Here is a 13532-nt window from a genome sequence, read left to right as displayed (position 1 = left end):
TACAAGCGCTAAATGGCACACCAATCATGGAATCAGCCAATTTTCCCATCAAGCCAAACCCTGTGCAAATAACACCTCCAAAGCTGCCATGTACAACAAGTATACATGAGCATCAGCAAACATCCACATACTTTTATTTTCTTGAAGCATGAGAGCGATCAGGGTTGATATCTAGCTTCTACAGTTCTGCCTGAACACTGCTGAACATTGTTTGAATGGGGCTCTGCAACACTTACTACGCACAGTTACACACAATCCTCTGTGGTACAAATGGTTAGGACGACTAACAAGCTGAAGGCAAGAGTCTGTGACACTAATTGGCCGAGCTGTCACATTCGCCGAACCTACCGAGCACTCATTAAAAGAAGTCTTGTGGGTAAACTGCTCCTAAATGTTTATACGGCATATTGTTTCAGTTCAGAATGCGTCCTTTAAAAGAAGTGACACCTCTAAGCACCCAGAGTCTCGTTACAGCCCCATTATCCTTCAGACATTCACAGTCCACAGTGAAATATCGCTGAGAGCTGCTAGCATCACAACAGTGCACTTATCATAATTTCATGGCCAGTCTCCATTTTTATTGCTTAACAAGGATGCGTTTGAGAACACCACAGTGACTTGGCTTCATAATCATGAACGATGATGCTAATGAAGAAATAATAAAGAAATAATCCATTTAAGGGCTGCCCTTCAAGCAACAGCAAAAAAAAATCTAAATAAATAATTAAAATATACACTCCCATTTCCTTTGCTATAAACCCTCAGCACTCGTTTTAGCCTGGATCTCAGATTCATTCAGAACATTGCTTCCTTTTAATGTCAGCTTGCCTGCAGATTAGTGACCTCATTTCCTGTAATTGAGAAAAAGAGCGTCCTGACACATATATTCAAATGCTACATGGAACATTTGCAGCCTTTTACAAGACCACCAATGATGCAACGAATGAAGATGTGCTTCGGCTGTACGCTACATGCTTTCGCTCCAGTAATTAACCTCTTCATGATGCCACATAGTGATTATTCCTTTATAGCGGCACGACTCTAAGCTGCACACATTCTATACAAAGTCCTTCAGCAGTTATCGATCTGGTCGTAATAACTCCACGCAGGCGTCAGCTGGCTTTGCTGCTGAGGTGATGCACCTTCTCTGAAAGGTTATTTTAAAAAATCTTATGCGAATAAAATTGAGAAGATTTGAAGCATCCTTTCTTTTCTGATCCAATTATGCATCGATTCTTTTGGGTGCTGCTGTCAAAGTATGCAATTTTGTTTGTGGTTTGTATAATTATACCTGGCACTTCTATCAATGCACAAATTCGTCCTATCGATTTCCAATGCGAGTCTGAGGCTAAGACTTGGCCGGATGATAATGTAGCTTTGTGAACGTGCTTTAAAGCCGTCACAACAGAGCAGCTTCCTTAAAACCAATATATGATGTACACCCCTAATAAAAATTTAAAAGGACTTTAACAAAGAGGAGCTCTGGAGAAGCAGCTTTTCTGCTCTTAGATACAAAAGTGCTTAATCAGTAAATTGGTTTTAAAAGCCTATTTTTGTTTTTTTGAGAAATTTCTTTATGTTCACACAACATTTGTTTTATTTTTTTCACGTTGTTATGACGGTGCAGGTTTCATTCAAACAGGAGCACTGAATGCTCAAAACACTGTTCACTTGTCATTTGCATGTTCAAAAAGATGCGGTCAGCTGGTTTCACATGCCTTGAAGGAAGAACGGAATAGCCATCACCCTCCCTGGGTCAGCAGCTGTCATATGATAGGGGAGACCTAACTGAAGGGCGGGACTTTTTATGGTGTTTCCATTAGAGGTGTGATCATGTGATCAGTGAATATTTAATATGAAAATTTTAATTTTGGGAAACTTTTTAATTATGTTACAGAGACATCCTTTTGAGAAATGTTCTTAATATAACAAACCGTGTCAAATTGGCTTCTATAAATTTAATACTTGCCCTTCAGGTGTATTCATTTACACATGCAATTACACCAATTTGTAATTGAAAACATCCCGTATTTATTTAAAAGCCCTAATTTGCATATTCATTAAGGCAAACACTCAAAAGAGGCAGGCTATTTTGCTCATTTGAAACACAATCCTTTGTATACTCTCTTAGTAAATCAGCTAGACTTTTCTTGAGAGTGTTCCTACGTTTGAACATGTTTTTACACTCTCTGTATACTGTGTTTGTTGGAGAGGATCTGACCCTCAGTTAGTGGATTTGATACACATTATGCAGCTGTATAGCGAACTAAGCACCAGCTCTGTTTCCATAACTTAAATTGAAGAAATGACCTACCGCAGTGACGTAGAGAATATCTCTGCAGAGTTTCGTCTCCCCAGGGAAGTCTGGCAAATCCAAGAAGTTGTCCAACACTACTTGGCCAATGAGATCATGGCGTGAGAAGCGGTCAAAATCATAGACGCTGAAGTGCAGCTTGCGAGCATGCAGCTCGCCGTACGCCACAGGAAATAAGAAGACCTCATCGAACACAGGGTTGAGGGTCTTGCGGTGCACTTTGGTCTGATGCTTGGTCTTGCGCTCAGGCAGTAGATAGATCTTCACGTACGGATCCGACGTTCCCGAAAAGTCCTTGGCAGGCAGATCCTCAGCCTTGTGGATCTTCACAATCAGTTGTTCCAGGTCACAGTCATATTTAAGGACAAAGTGGAGACGGCCACAGCTGTCCGCTCTCCTACCGTCATCCGTGTCCTCCACTGAACGCTGCTTGTACAGCTCCGGCTTAATCCGGCCCAGACCCGGCCCGGATAAGGATTCCTGTCTCTGGAACTGAGTCGGGCTGAACTCAGGGCTCGAGAGGTTCATTTGCCTCCGAATGGAGTTATGTCTGCAGGAAGGAAACCAGCATGTGTACTTCTGTTAGTTATTTACAGTCCTCCATGTCAAGAAATCTTGTTAAACCAAGTTTTATTATTCTACCTCAAGCATAACATCAGTCAGGCTGACAGAGATGACTAGATAGATCGCTGACGAACATGGAGCAAAATAAAGTTTTATTTATTGTTTCCTCAAAGAAAGACATGTCTGCTGATTGGCTTCCTATTGCAGAAGAGGAAGCCGGGGGTATAACTAAACTTTTTCAGACTAAGTTTCAGCTTAGTGTTTTCAAATATTAGCTACATGTTACAGTTTGTAATACAAGCCATAACTGTTCCTTTTAAGTGAAGGGTGTCATAATTGTTTTTTCTTTTACCCACAAAATAGTTACTCAGTAGTTTGTATGAAGTTTACTGTAGTTTTGCACTGGATATTCACATGTATTTGCAGCATGTCCACCATGCAGCTAAACACTGTAACCTTACAGATGCAGCCATTTTGGACAACCTGAATCTCTTTCTCTATAATGCAGTTTGGTATCATGTTGTGTAAGAAGACCAGAGCCAGCCTAAATCTAAAGTTTGCTGAAATTGCTCCAAGCTGGAAATTATGCAAATTATATTATGACTCCATGTTTAACATAAAATTGTAAACACACCCCATGAATTTACCATTCACAGTTGCTATAACAGGATTCCATAGCTTAATGACAAGGTCTAAAGCAAGTATATGAAAATGTAGGCTTGTATTTATCAAATTATTATTGTGTAATTTTGGCATCCCTTGTTTGCAGCTCCATTGCAAAATTATAGAACAAAACTTTAGACATTAAACATGTCTTGGCCGAATGATTAAATTTGATGTGAATGGAAAATGTTTAAATTTTTCACTAAACCTTTTCTACAAGTCGGGGACAAACATCAATGTGCACACTGTCGCTGCAGAAGTTCTTCAGTGTCAATTTTTTGATCTGATAATAATGATTGATGTCCAGCAACCAAATGATCCTTGGGGACAAATATTATCTATAGATTATTAAATTCAATTCAGTTCAGCAAAGCAAGACCGGGGCTTACCGGACGGATGAAGTGGGGTCGGTGATCTGTCTCTGCACACGTGCAATGTGCATGTGGTTGTGCTCCTTGGCTTTGGTCTGTGCCTCCAGCTGGATGTCCGGTGACGTGTGGCTGATCTTCATGGCTGACTCGGGCACCAGCGTGGCCACAGAAGTGTCCTTGAAGAAATCGGCGCTGTACTCGCGCTCCAAAAGTTCCTCTTCGGTCAGTACTGGCTGCTGCTCGCCTTGCTGCTCCTTCAGGCTGGTGGGCCAGAAGCGGTCGCGCCATGGCACCCAGAACAACTTCCATGACACGAAGAGCGAGACACCAAACAAAGCCAGGCCACATGAGGTCACCATCAACGACAGCAGGCTCACCGACACATCTGGCCACAGATACAGGGAACAGAATGGCTTGTTATTTGAGGTTAAACACTATGAGGACAAGCAAATTCAAATCCAAATCCAGTGTGTGATGGGTTTCACAATTCCATCTGCATCTGGTATGGAGCTGTTTTCCTGGAAGAAGTAACAGTATGTAAATACGTAAATGCAACAATGAGTAATTTTGAAACTGCAGCTATACAGCTGTGTTTTTTTTAAGCATTCAATTTTCATCCTAACTTTACGAATCATTCAAAAGTACATGGTTTTCACTGAAAGTATGGCTGCAGAGGGCTGAAATTTTATACAGAAAAAACATTTCTACTAATTTTGGCTATTAAACTGTTAAATCTTCAAATGCAATATAGTTACCTGTAAACCTATAAAATGAGAAATATATGTGAGTCAAGTGGTCACTGAAGTTGTCCCATCACCAGCCTCTCTTTTTTCTTCCTTCTTCTCCAGCTTATGTTATGGATAAACCGTACGAAAAAGCACAAACTCGTACAAATTTCTGTCCATAATAACGCTGAGTGTAACAATGTGCTGACACTGGAGACTCCTTCAAAAAATAAACATCCGCTTAGAGAAAACTTTACCATATCAATGATTACACAGGATTTTTGAATCTATTTACGTGGTGTATGAATTAGCTGTTACTATAGAAACGATAATAAATTAGAAAGAGTGCCTTAAACATAAACCTGGGGTTAAAATTACAGTCGGAACAGTCAGAGATGCTGTTACAGAAAATTAATCAACACCTCCTGACTACTCAGAATCAAGGATTCAACAGTGCTGTGGTATAAAAACTATTTATGGATTTTTTTTAATATATTTTAATGGCAGCTCAAAGATCATCATAACAAACATCATAACTTTTTTTTTACATTGTTTTTATGATGACCTTTCTGCTGCACACGCAATGTACCAGCGAAGACGTGTCACAATGGATAATGCACCGTTTTATGTATCCAAGCTGGAATATTAATGACTTGGTTGATCCCAAAGGAAATGAGACCAGCAACAGCATAAGTCAGTCATCCAGCACATACTCATTTACATCATGTACATTTGCATTTATTCATTAGGCAGACACTTTTCCCAAATCAGTTTATAACAGAGGCAGCACCCAACATCAACAACAAACTGTTCGAGGAGTCAAAAGTCCTCTAAAGTGTCCATGTACCAACATGTTTAAAAAGAGAATTTCAACCATAACCATTGGAAAAAAAAAAACTTTTGAGATTTTACTTGACCTAACACTACTGACTTGCAATGCATATCATTGATTACACAAGGTAGAATGTGAACTAATATTCAGTAGCAAGATATTTATTTATATACTGTATATATTACAGATATATTATATAGCAATTTATCAATGTCATGGATGTGAAATCATTTTAAAACTTTTACAAAAATTGTTATATAATAATAATGAAAGGAGCTGCAATGAACACAAAACATACATTATGTGGCCAAAAGTTTGTGGATACCTGACCATCAGACCTATGAGTGGTTCTTCCTCAAACGTTTGCCACAAAGTCAGAAGCACAAAATTGTATAGAGTGTCTTTGTATGCTGTAGCAGTTTCCCTTCCCTGGAACTAAGAGCCCCAAACCTGTTCCAGCATGACAATGCCCCTGTGCACAAAGCGAGCTTCATGAAGACATGGTGTGTGAAGGTTGGAGTGGAAGAACTCGAGTGTCCTGCACAGAGCCCTGACCTCAACCCCACTGAACACCTTTGGGATGAACTGGAACACCGACTGCACCTCAGACCTCCTCACCAACATCAGCGCCTGATCTCACTAATGCTCTTGTAGCTGAATGAACACAAATCCCCACAGCCACGCTCCAAAATCTAGTGGAAAGCCTTCCCAGAAGAGTGGAGCTTATTATAACAGCAAACGGTGAATAAATCTGGAATGGGATGTTCAACGAGCACATATGGGTGTGATCATCAGGTGTCCATATAGTTTTGGTCATATTGTGTCTTTTTCAAATTTCCAATGATGCTAGATACCTAACTTGTCAATCTGTTAAAAGCTAAAGAAACTGCTGTTAGTTTGTCTTATTAACATGCTCGCTATAACAGTTACCGTATATCAGAGAACATCGGCACTGCAAGAAATAATCAATGATCAACCATATCAGTTAGCATTTATAGTCAGGGCAAATAAAAAAACACAGCTAGCTATAGCATTAACAGTTATTTGTTATTACCAGTTATTATTGCAACCTCTAACCCAATACTAGATTTCAGATTCTGTATCTGGCTGTAAATTATCTTCGATACTAAGTAAAATATGAGCCCTGTATACATAGAACTTAGTTCTTCCTCCATGGTTGTTGAACACTCTTGTTATACAAATGAAAAGAAATTTAATAAGCTTAAAATAAAATGGAATGATGGATGGCATGGTGGTAAAGGCCCAGGGTCGATCCTGAGCTTGGGGTACTGTCAGTCTTTACAATAAAAGATAAACACATGCACTACCTTACTACTATGACCTAATATTTAAAGGTATTCTACTATTAGTACTTAATATTAAGTACTATTCTGTGTACCTGGTTTAGTATATAGAACATACTTTAAGTTGTATGCGAGGGTTGTATGCGATTTGAGACACAGCCCTTGATTAACAACAACAGCTATATTAAAGTTGGAGATAAATGCTGCAAATATAAAGATCTCCAGGAATAGAGTTGGGTAGCTATGAGATCTCTCTAAACAAATAGCGAGAAATATTATCTGTGCTTGTCCATCATCGTCCCTAATGCCCTGTCTCTCTTTCACTTATTCTCCTTCCCTCTGTCCTTCCGTCTTGTCTTGTCTTGTCTTACTTTCTCCTCTTTCTGTTTCTCACTTCTTTCTCTCCATCATTCTCAATAACTCCCCTTCTTCCCTTTATCTCCTGCCATGTGTCTCTCTCTCTATCATCTTTCTTCTCACACTCTTCCCTGTGTGCATCCATTCATCCCATCATCTCACTCATACTCCTCCTCTTCCTCACTTCACTATCCATCTCCCATCATATATCATCACTATCAACCCATGCATCTATCCTTCTATTCCTCTCCCTTCTCTCTCATGCTCTGGTGCTCTCTCTCTCTCTTTCTCTCCCTCTCTCTCTCTCTCTCTCTCCTCCATTCATGCCGTTTGGCCACTCTCGAGGGATGTTCGCTCTCTGAATTAGGGCACACAGACAGAGAACGAGCTTATAGTGGGGACTGAATGAGCCACAGTCTCTCCCATGCTTTCATCTCTGTATCTCCTCTCCCTCTTTTATAGACCAGAGGAAGAGACCAAGCTCTGTGGTTAGCTCTGTGTCCAGAGATGAGAAAGAATACGGCACATCCACAGTGAATTATCTCAGTATCTATAAAATCCCTGTAACAAAAATCAAAGAGAAGGAGAGAGAGAGAGAGAGAGAGAGAGAGAGAGAGAGAGAGAGAGAGAGAGAGCTAAAAATAATTATATTGTGTTTCAAAGCATGAGTTACCAAATCATGTAAAATCCTGAACACAGATGTGGCATCAGTCCTGTCCACTTCACAGCCAATGAATCATGAATCAGGCAATCAAAGCTTGGAGAAATGAACATGACCTTTTTCTAGTCTCAGTCATGAACCTATGGAAGCATATTTAAATCCAAAAGTAAGTTGTATTAAATATATGAATTTGCACTCAAAAATCTCAATTCAGTAGTGATGCTTGTATTGTAACCTCACAGCTTGAGGGTCCCAGGGTTCGATCCTTAGCTTGTGTTACTGTTTGTGTAGAGTTTCTCATGTTCTCTGTGTGTCCATGTGGATTTCGTCCAGGTTCTCCAGTTTCCTCTCACTTCCCAAAAACATGGCGGGATTGGCTAAAATAAATTACCTCTAGGTGTTTTTATTCTTTTCATCTTCATTAATTCATTTATCCTGGTCAGTGTTGGATCCAGAGACTATCCTTGGAACAGTGGGTGTGAAGCGGGAATGCACAATGAATAGGATGCCACGCCCATCCCTGGGCAACATGTACACACATTTACAGCTAGGGTTAATTTAGCATTGTCATTCAACCAACTGGCATGTTTTTCAGAGGTGGGAGAAAACCAGAGAACCCAGAGGAAACCCAGCAGAAACTGCACAGACTCTGGAGTTGTGAGGCAAAAATGCTGCCTGGTGCACCAATGTTTTGGCAATTAAATATTTTCCATTCAAGATCTCATAAACCCCCTTATAACTGCTCACTAACAAGACTAGATTTATACTGCCATTTTGTCCTCCATGGTTGTTTTTCTTGTTTGCCCCCCAACTTGTAAGTGCAAGCACTGGATATGACTCAGCACTTTGCTGACTAGTTGAACTTTTTACATTTTAGAAGCTCTACTGGGAAAAAAAAAAAAAGTGTGGAAGCAGCCTTACAGACGATACACACTAGCTAGGTGAGGATTAGCACCACTGAGTGAACTAACAAGAAGGTAACACCGGGCTTATAAAGCACAGTGTCAGGTTTTATAACATTATGAGATCAGAACACATGGTCCGATCTGGTTTCTGCACCCATATTAAGATTAAGTGTCTGATTAAACCAGACTGACAGCAAGGTTTCTGTTCCTCCAGGACTGGAGCTGCACAATGTTCAGGGTTCAACAAAGCTGTCGGTGGCAAGTCTGGGTCAAAATTCTAAATACAATACCATAATGTAAATAGAGCATCCCATAAATAAAAGACACAGCTTTGGAGTTGGCATAGTAGGACAGCAATTGTGCACATTTTTAGAAAGGTCAAGACATCTACCAGGTTCTAGCCAATGTTCGAGAAAATTCTGTAATTTCTGAAATATGCCTTTAAACCTTTTTGTGGGAAGAAAAACTCTGCTGCTGCCTTCTTGAGTGAGAATGAAGTGTACAAGGTGTGGTCCAGTCTCCATGTTTTCATCTAAAGAACAAGGTAGGACAATTATTTTAGTTTTTCCCCTCCTATCATTTGAATTGTGTCATTATCACTCCCAAATACACTAAAATACATAAATACACACTATGTCTTAGCCCACAAAAGTTAGAGCTGGCTCTGTTTATTCACACTTCGCACTGTGCATGTTGACATTATACCTCATTATACATTATACATTATATAGAAGATGTTGATTAATTTTCTAGAGCAGCAGCCCTGACAGTACTTCTGGCTGAAAGGCAAATCACCACTTTAATATTAATGCACTCGTTCTAATATGTAATTGTCTCCATAGTAACAACTTATACATTCACTAGTTTACCAGACGCTCCACATAATCTAAGACTAAATGTAAATGAATTGTCATTTAACAAGGGAAAACATACAATCTTATAATCATTATTTAGTATTTTTAGGAGTTTCCAGTGTCGGTGCTTTGTAAAAGACAGAACTTTAGAACAAAGGACTTGATGGTTTTGATGGCATTTGATGGCATTTGATGGTTTCCCAGTAGCATGAAAAGGTGTATTGTTTTGTATTATTAACTTCAAGAGACAAAAAAGAGGCTGGTGATGGATGATGTGTTGTTCATTAATAAATTTTTTAAAAATGTAACCTGTGGAAAATTGCTGTGGTATAAGAGGCATAAACCCCTTCGGGACATGCCGTTATAGGAAAAAAATCACCCTTAGGGTGGCAACAGTAACTCTGTTTCATGTCAGGATGTATCACACCACCCCAAAATTGATTCTTTTCCTATAACAGTTTAAAATTATTTATTTGGACCAAAATGATTTGCATTTGTTGGACCGTGTGAATGTCAGGATTGATCCAAACACACAGATTGGTCAGGATTCGATTGGTTTCACCCCCCCCCCCCCCCTTTTTTAATCTCATGTGTCTTTCTGTCATGTCATCCCTCATTTATTCTGCTTCCTTGCTTCCATCCTACAGTCTCTGACCCTCTATTTCCTCCCATGCACCTGTCCCTCCTTTCTCTCCCTTCTCCTTCTGCTCTTGACTTCCTTCTTTCTGTATCCTTGAGCACTAACGATGCATGAGAGAAGAAAGATTGATAGATCCATACCAATGTTCTATACTGTAGTTACCCTATAGTGTTTAAAAACCAACTGATGAAGTGTTCAATGTTAAAAATCAGCCTGCATTATTTAGACTAAAATGTTGCATGTTGTGTAAAATAATGCAAATACACAGAAATACTGGAGCATGTTTGAGACTGGGCTCACTCCTTCAGGGTTGGTAAATAGGCTCACTGGCATATTGCATCCACAACTGTGGTAAAAAATTAATTCATGATCTATTGAGCCATCCAAGCCGGATCAGACAGCATGTAAAAAGCAGCAGTAAGATCTAATGGGTTTTAGTACCAACAATGTTGTATTGCGGTTTCATATAAAAGTCTTTTTAATGTTGTTGGAGCACCACTCAGCAGCCCATAAACCATAAAAATGTGTCACTTGGGCTTAACCGAGACAGTGTGAAATTTGTTTCAACCATCCCTGCTGCTGTTCTGAAGTCAGTACAAATGCTACTCGAGGATGACCTTGTCTTGTCTAATGCTTTACATCATATTCATTAGGAGGTGGGGGTAGAGGATGAGCTGAGGTCCTTCTAATGGGTTTAAACCCTCTGACCCATGCACTTACTTTTGTAATGCTTGACAAGGTGTAATCGAACTAATTAAACACAGTATCAGTCTCTGACGGAAAAAAGGACCCGGGAATTCAGCGAGCTTTGCTAATTGCATGCTACGTCTGGAGAAAAGCAATGACAAGTTTAATTGCCTTAACTTAATTTGCATAGAAAATGCATTGTTTCTAATGAATGGATACTCATCAAAGAGGAAAAGCAACAATGAAGCACTTCAAGCTCAGACAGGAGCGTGATCTGAATGAAGTGTCGGAAAAGTAGGGCTTGCATCAATTAAATTCTTCTAAGATCTTTTTTAACTGAGTCATTAAATCATACATTAAATCATACATTTATATTACTTCTTCTATATAAAGTAGTATATCGAGGTGTGATCTTGCCTGTCAATCTTAGTGGACAAGTTGTGGCTGTTGTTGTGAGGAGGCGTGGCCAATGTCAATGGCAGTTACAGTGAAGGAGGCATGGCCAGGGTTCATATCAGTTCCAGTCAAGGAGGCGTGGCCGTTGTGCATGTCAGTTACAGTGAAGGAATTGTCTCTGTCTGCATGTCAGTCCCAGCGAAGGAGGTGTGGTCAGTGTGCATGTCAGTTCCACTGAAGGACTCATGGTCAGTGTGCATGTCCATTCCATTGAAGGAGGCGTGGCCAGGGTTCATATCAGTTCCACTGAAGGAGTCATGGTCAGTGTGCATATCAGTTCCACTGAAGGAGTCATGGTCAGTGTGCATGTCCTTCCATTGAAGGAGGCGTGGTCAGTGTGCATGTCCTTCCATTGAAGGAGGCGTGGTCAGTGTGCATGTCAGTTCCAGTGAACAAGGCATGGCCACATTTGTGGCCTTAGTACCTGTCTGACCCATTGAAGAGGGTGTGGCCTGTGTCTCTGTCAGTTCATGGGAAGGAGGTGTGTCCTCAGTGCCTTTCTCTGATCCAATGAAGGAAACAGATGACAATGCATGTCAGTCCCAATGACAATGCATGTCAATCCCAGTAAAGAGGCGTGGCATCTGTGCATGACAGTCCCAATAAAGAAGGCATGGCCTCTGTAGACATCAATCCCAGTGTAACACATGTTGCCTCTGTGCCTTTCAGTCTCAGTAAAGTAGGTGTGGCCTTTGTTGTGGCCTCAGTTCCTGTCTGATCCAATGAAGGAGGTGTGGCCTTTGTGCCTGTCAATCTCAGGGCACAAGGTGTGGTCTATGTTGTGGTATCTAAGCCTCTCAGTGCTGGTGAAGGAGGTGTGGCCTCAGTGCCTGTCAGTTTCAGTTAAAAGTAACTTTTTTTAACTAAAACATAAAAACAGATTTAAACGTTTCCTTTCATACACATTACCTACTCATTATATAACAAAATGTGCATTGTATCGTCTCTAAAGCACAGACACAACCCCACCTGTAAAACTAGGCGACAACTGACACACTTACTTTCCAGTGGGAATGTTACACGCGAGAACAAGACTCAGCAGACTTCCTCTAGTACACTATCATCAGCAGAAGATACTTCTAATCTCATTAATAATCCATGCAGTCAGAAAAGCCTGCTTTAAACAGTGCCATGTCTGCAGGCTACCTGTACAGCACAATAACACAGAGCATGTAGCATTCACATACCACTGAGAGTTTTCAGGGGGCGATTAACAAACTCAAGTACTGCACAGCAACAAAGTGAAACATTCAAACTACGAATCAATACGTCGGATATAAACTTTATTTCTCTATGATCTCTGGCACATGCAGATTAGTTCCTAGAATATATAGAGTTCTTGAAAATTGCGGTGACGATTATATGATTGTAGCTGACCTGAGAGCAGAAAAATGAATCTACCAATCAATAAGAAGAAGGAGTAAATAAATAAATAAATAGATAGATAGATAGATAGATAGATAGATAAGGCAGAAAGGAAGAAAGGAAGACCAAAACAGAGTGCAGCATGTACTCTAAGTTTTTTTTATTAAATTATTTATTTACTGCAAGTGATGGAAACTAAAGAGTATTATTGAATGCAGAGGTGGTATGTAAATGATGAAATAGATTTACATGATTGTGGAGCCTAATTCTGTTAGCTGTTGGATGGGTGATCTTTATTTCTACATAAAGACATGGACAGAAATCACCAACCAATAAATGAGCATGTGACCTGGCAATGGAGCTTCTGAGCACTTCTAGTGCTAACACTCACTTTTATTACTGATATCTCTGTTATAATTCCATTTTTAAAAAATATGTTTTTAATATGGCGTCATATTGAACACATTTTTATGATTCTAGATTAGATTAGTCATTGCTTTTCCTCGGATACCTTTGAAAGAACATCTCACAATCTTGTTAAGCGTAAAACAGCATATAAGCACCATGAAAGCTAGCTTTGTTCAAGGTTTCAGCATGATTAACATGCCTTTTGAGTTGTACTTCAAAGAGGTCTCTGTGTTTCCGTCTTTATCTTCCTCTCACCCACACTGCTCCAAAAACCTGCACAGACACGCACTGTGCTCTGTGAAGAGAACACCAACGACTCGCTAAAGCTGGTATATTTCCCTAAAGCTTTGACTCTAAACACCACTTTAAATTCAAATGCGCTCAAGTGCCTCTCGCCTCCTTATGTATTGCCTACGGAAGACCTGA

General features: G+C 40.0%; 1 protein-coding gene across 1 annotated transcript in view; it reads right to left on the bottom strand.

Moving 5' to 3' along the window:
* The window catches only part of syt9b (synaptotagmin IXb), a 44002-nt gene that overhangs the window by 22426 nt on the left and 8044 nt on the right, over positions 1-13532 (bottom strand). Inside the window, exons 2-3 of the mRNA XM_026946395.3 lie at positions 3931-4297; positions 2315-2864 (exon numbers count right to left, since the gene is read on the bottom strand). Coding sequence (XP_026802196.1) covers positions 2315-2864; positions 3931-4297 — 917 coding nt within the window. The remainder of the gene's footprint in view (positions 1-2314; positions 2865-3930; positions 4298-13532) is intronic.

This window comes from Pangasianodon hypophthalmus, chromosome 7 (assembly GCF_027358585.1).
Source record: "Pangasianodon hypophthalmus isolate fPanHyp1 chromosome 7, fPanHyp1.pri, whole genome shotgun sequence".
Classification (NCBI taxonomy): Eukaryota; Metazoa; Chordata; class Actinopteri; order Siluriformes; family Pangasiidae; genus Pangasianodon; species Pangasianodon hypophthalmus.
This window is presented reverse-complemented; position numbering and strand designations above follow the sequence as displayed.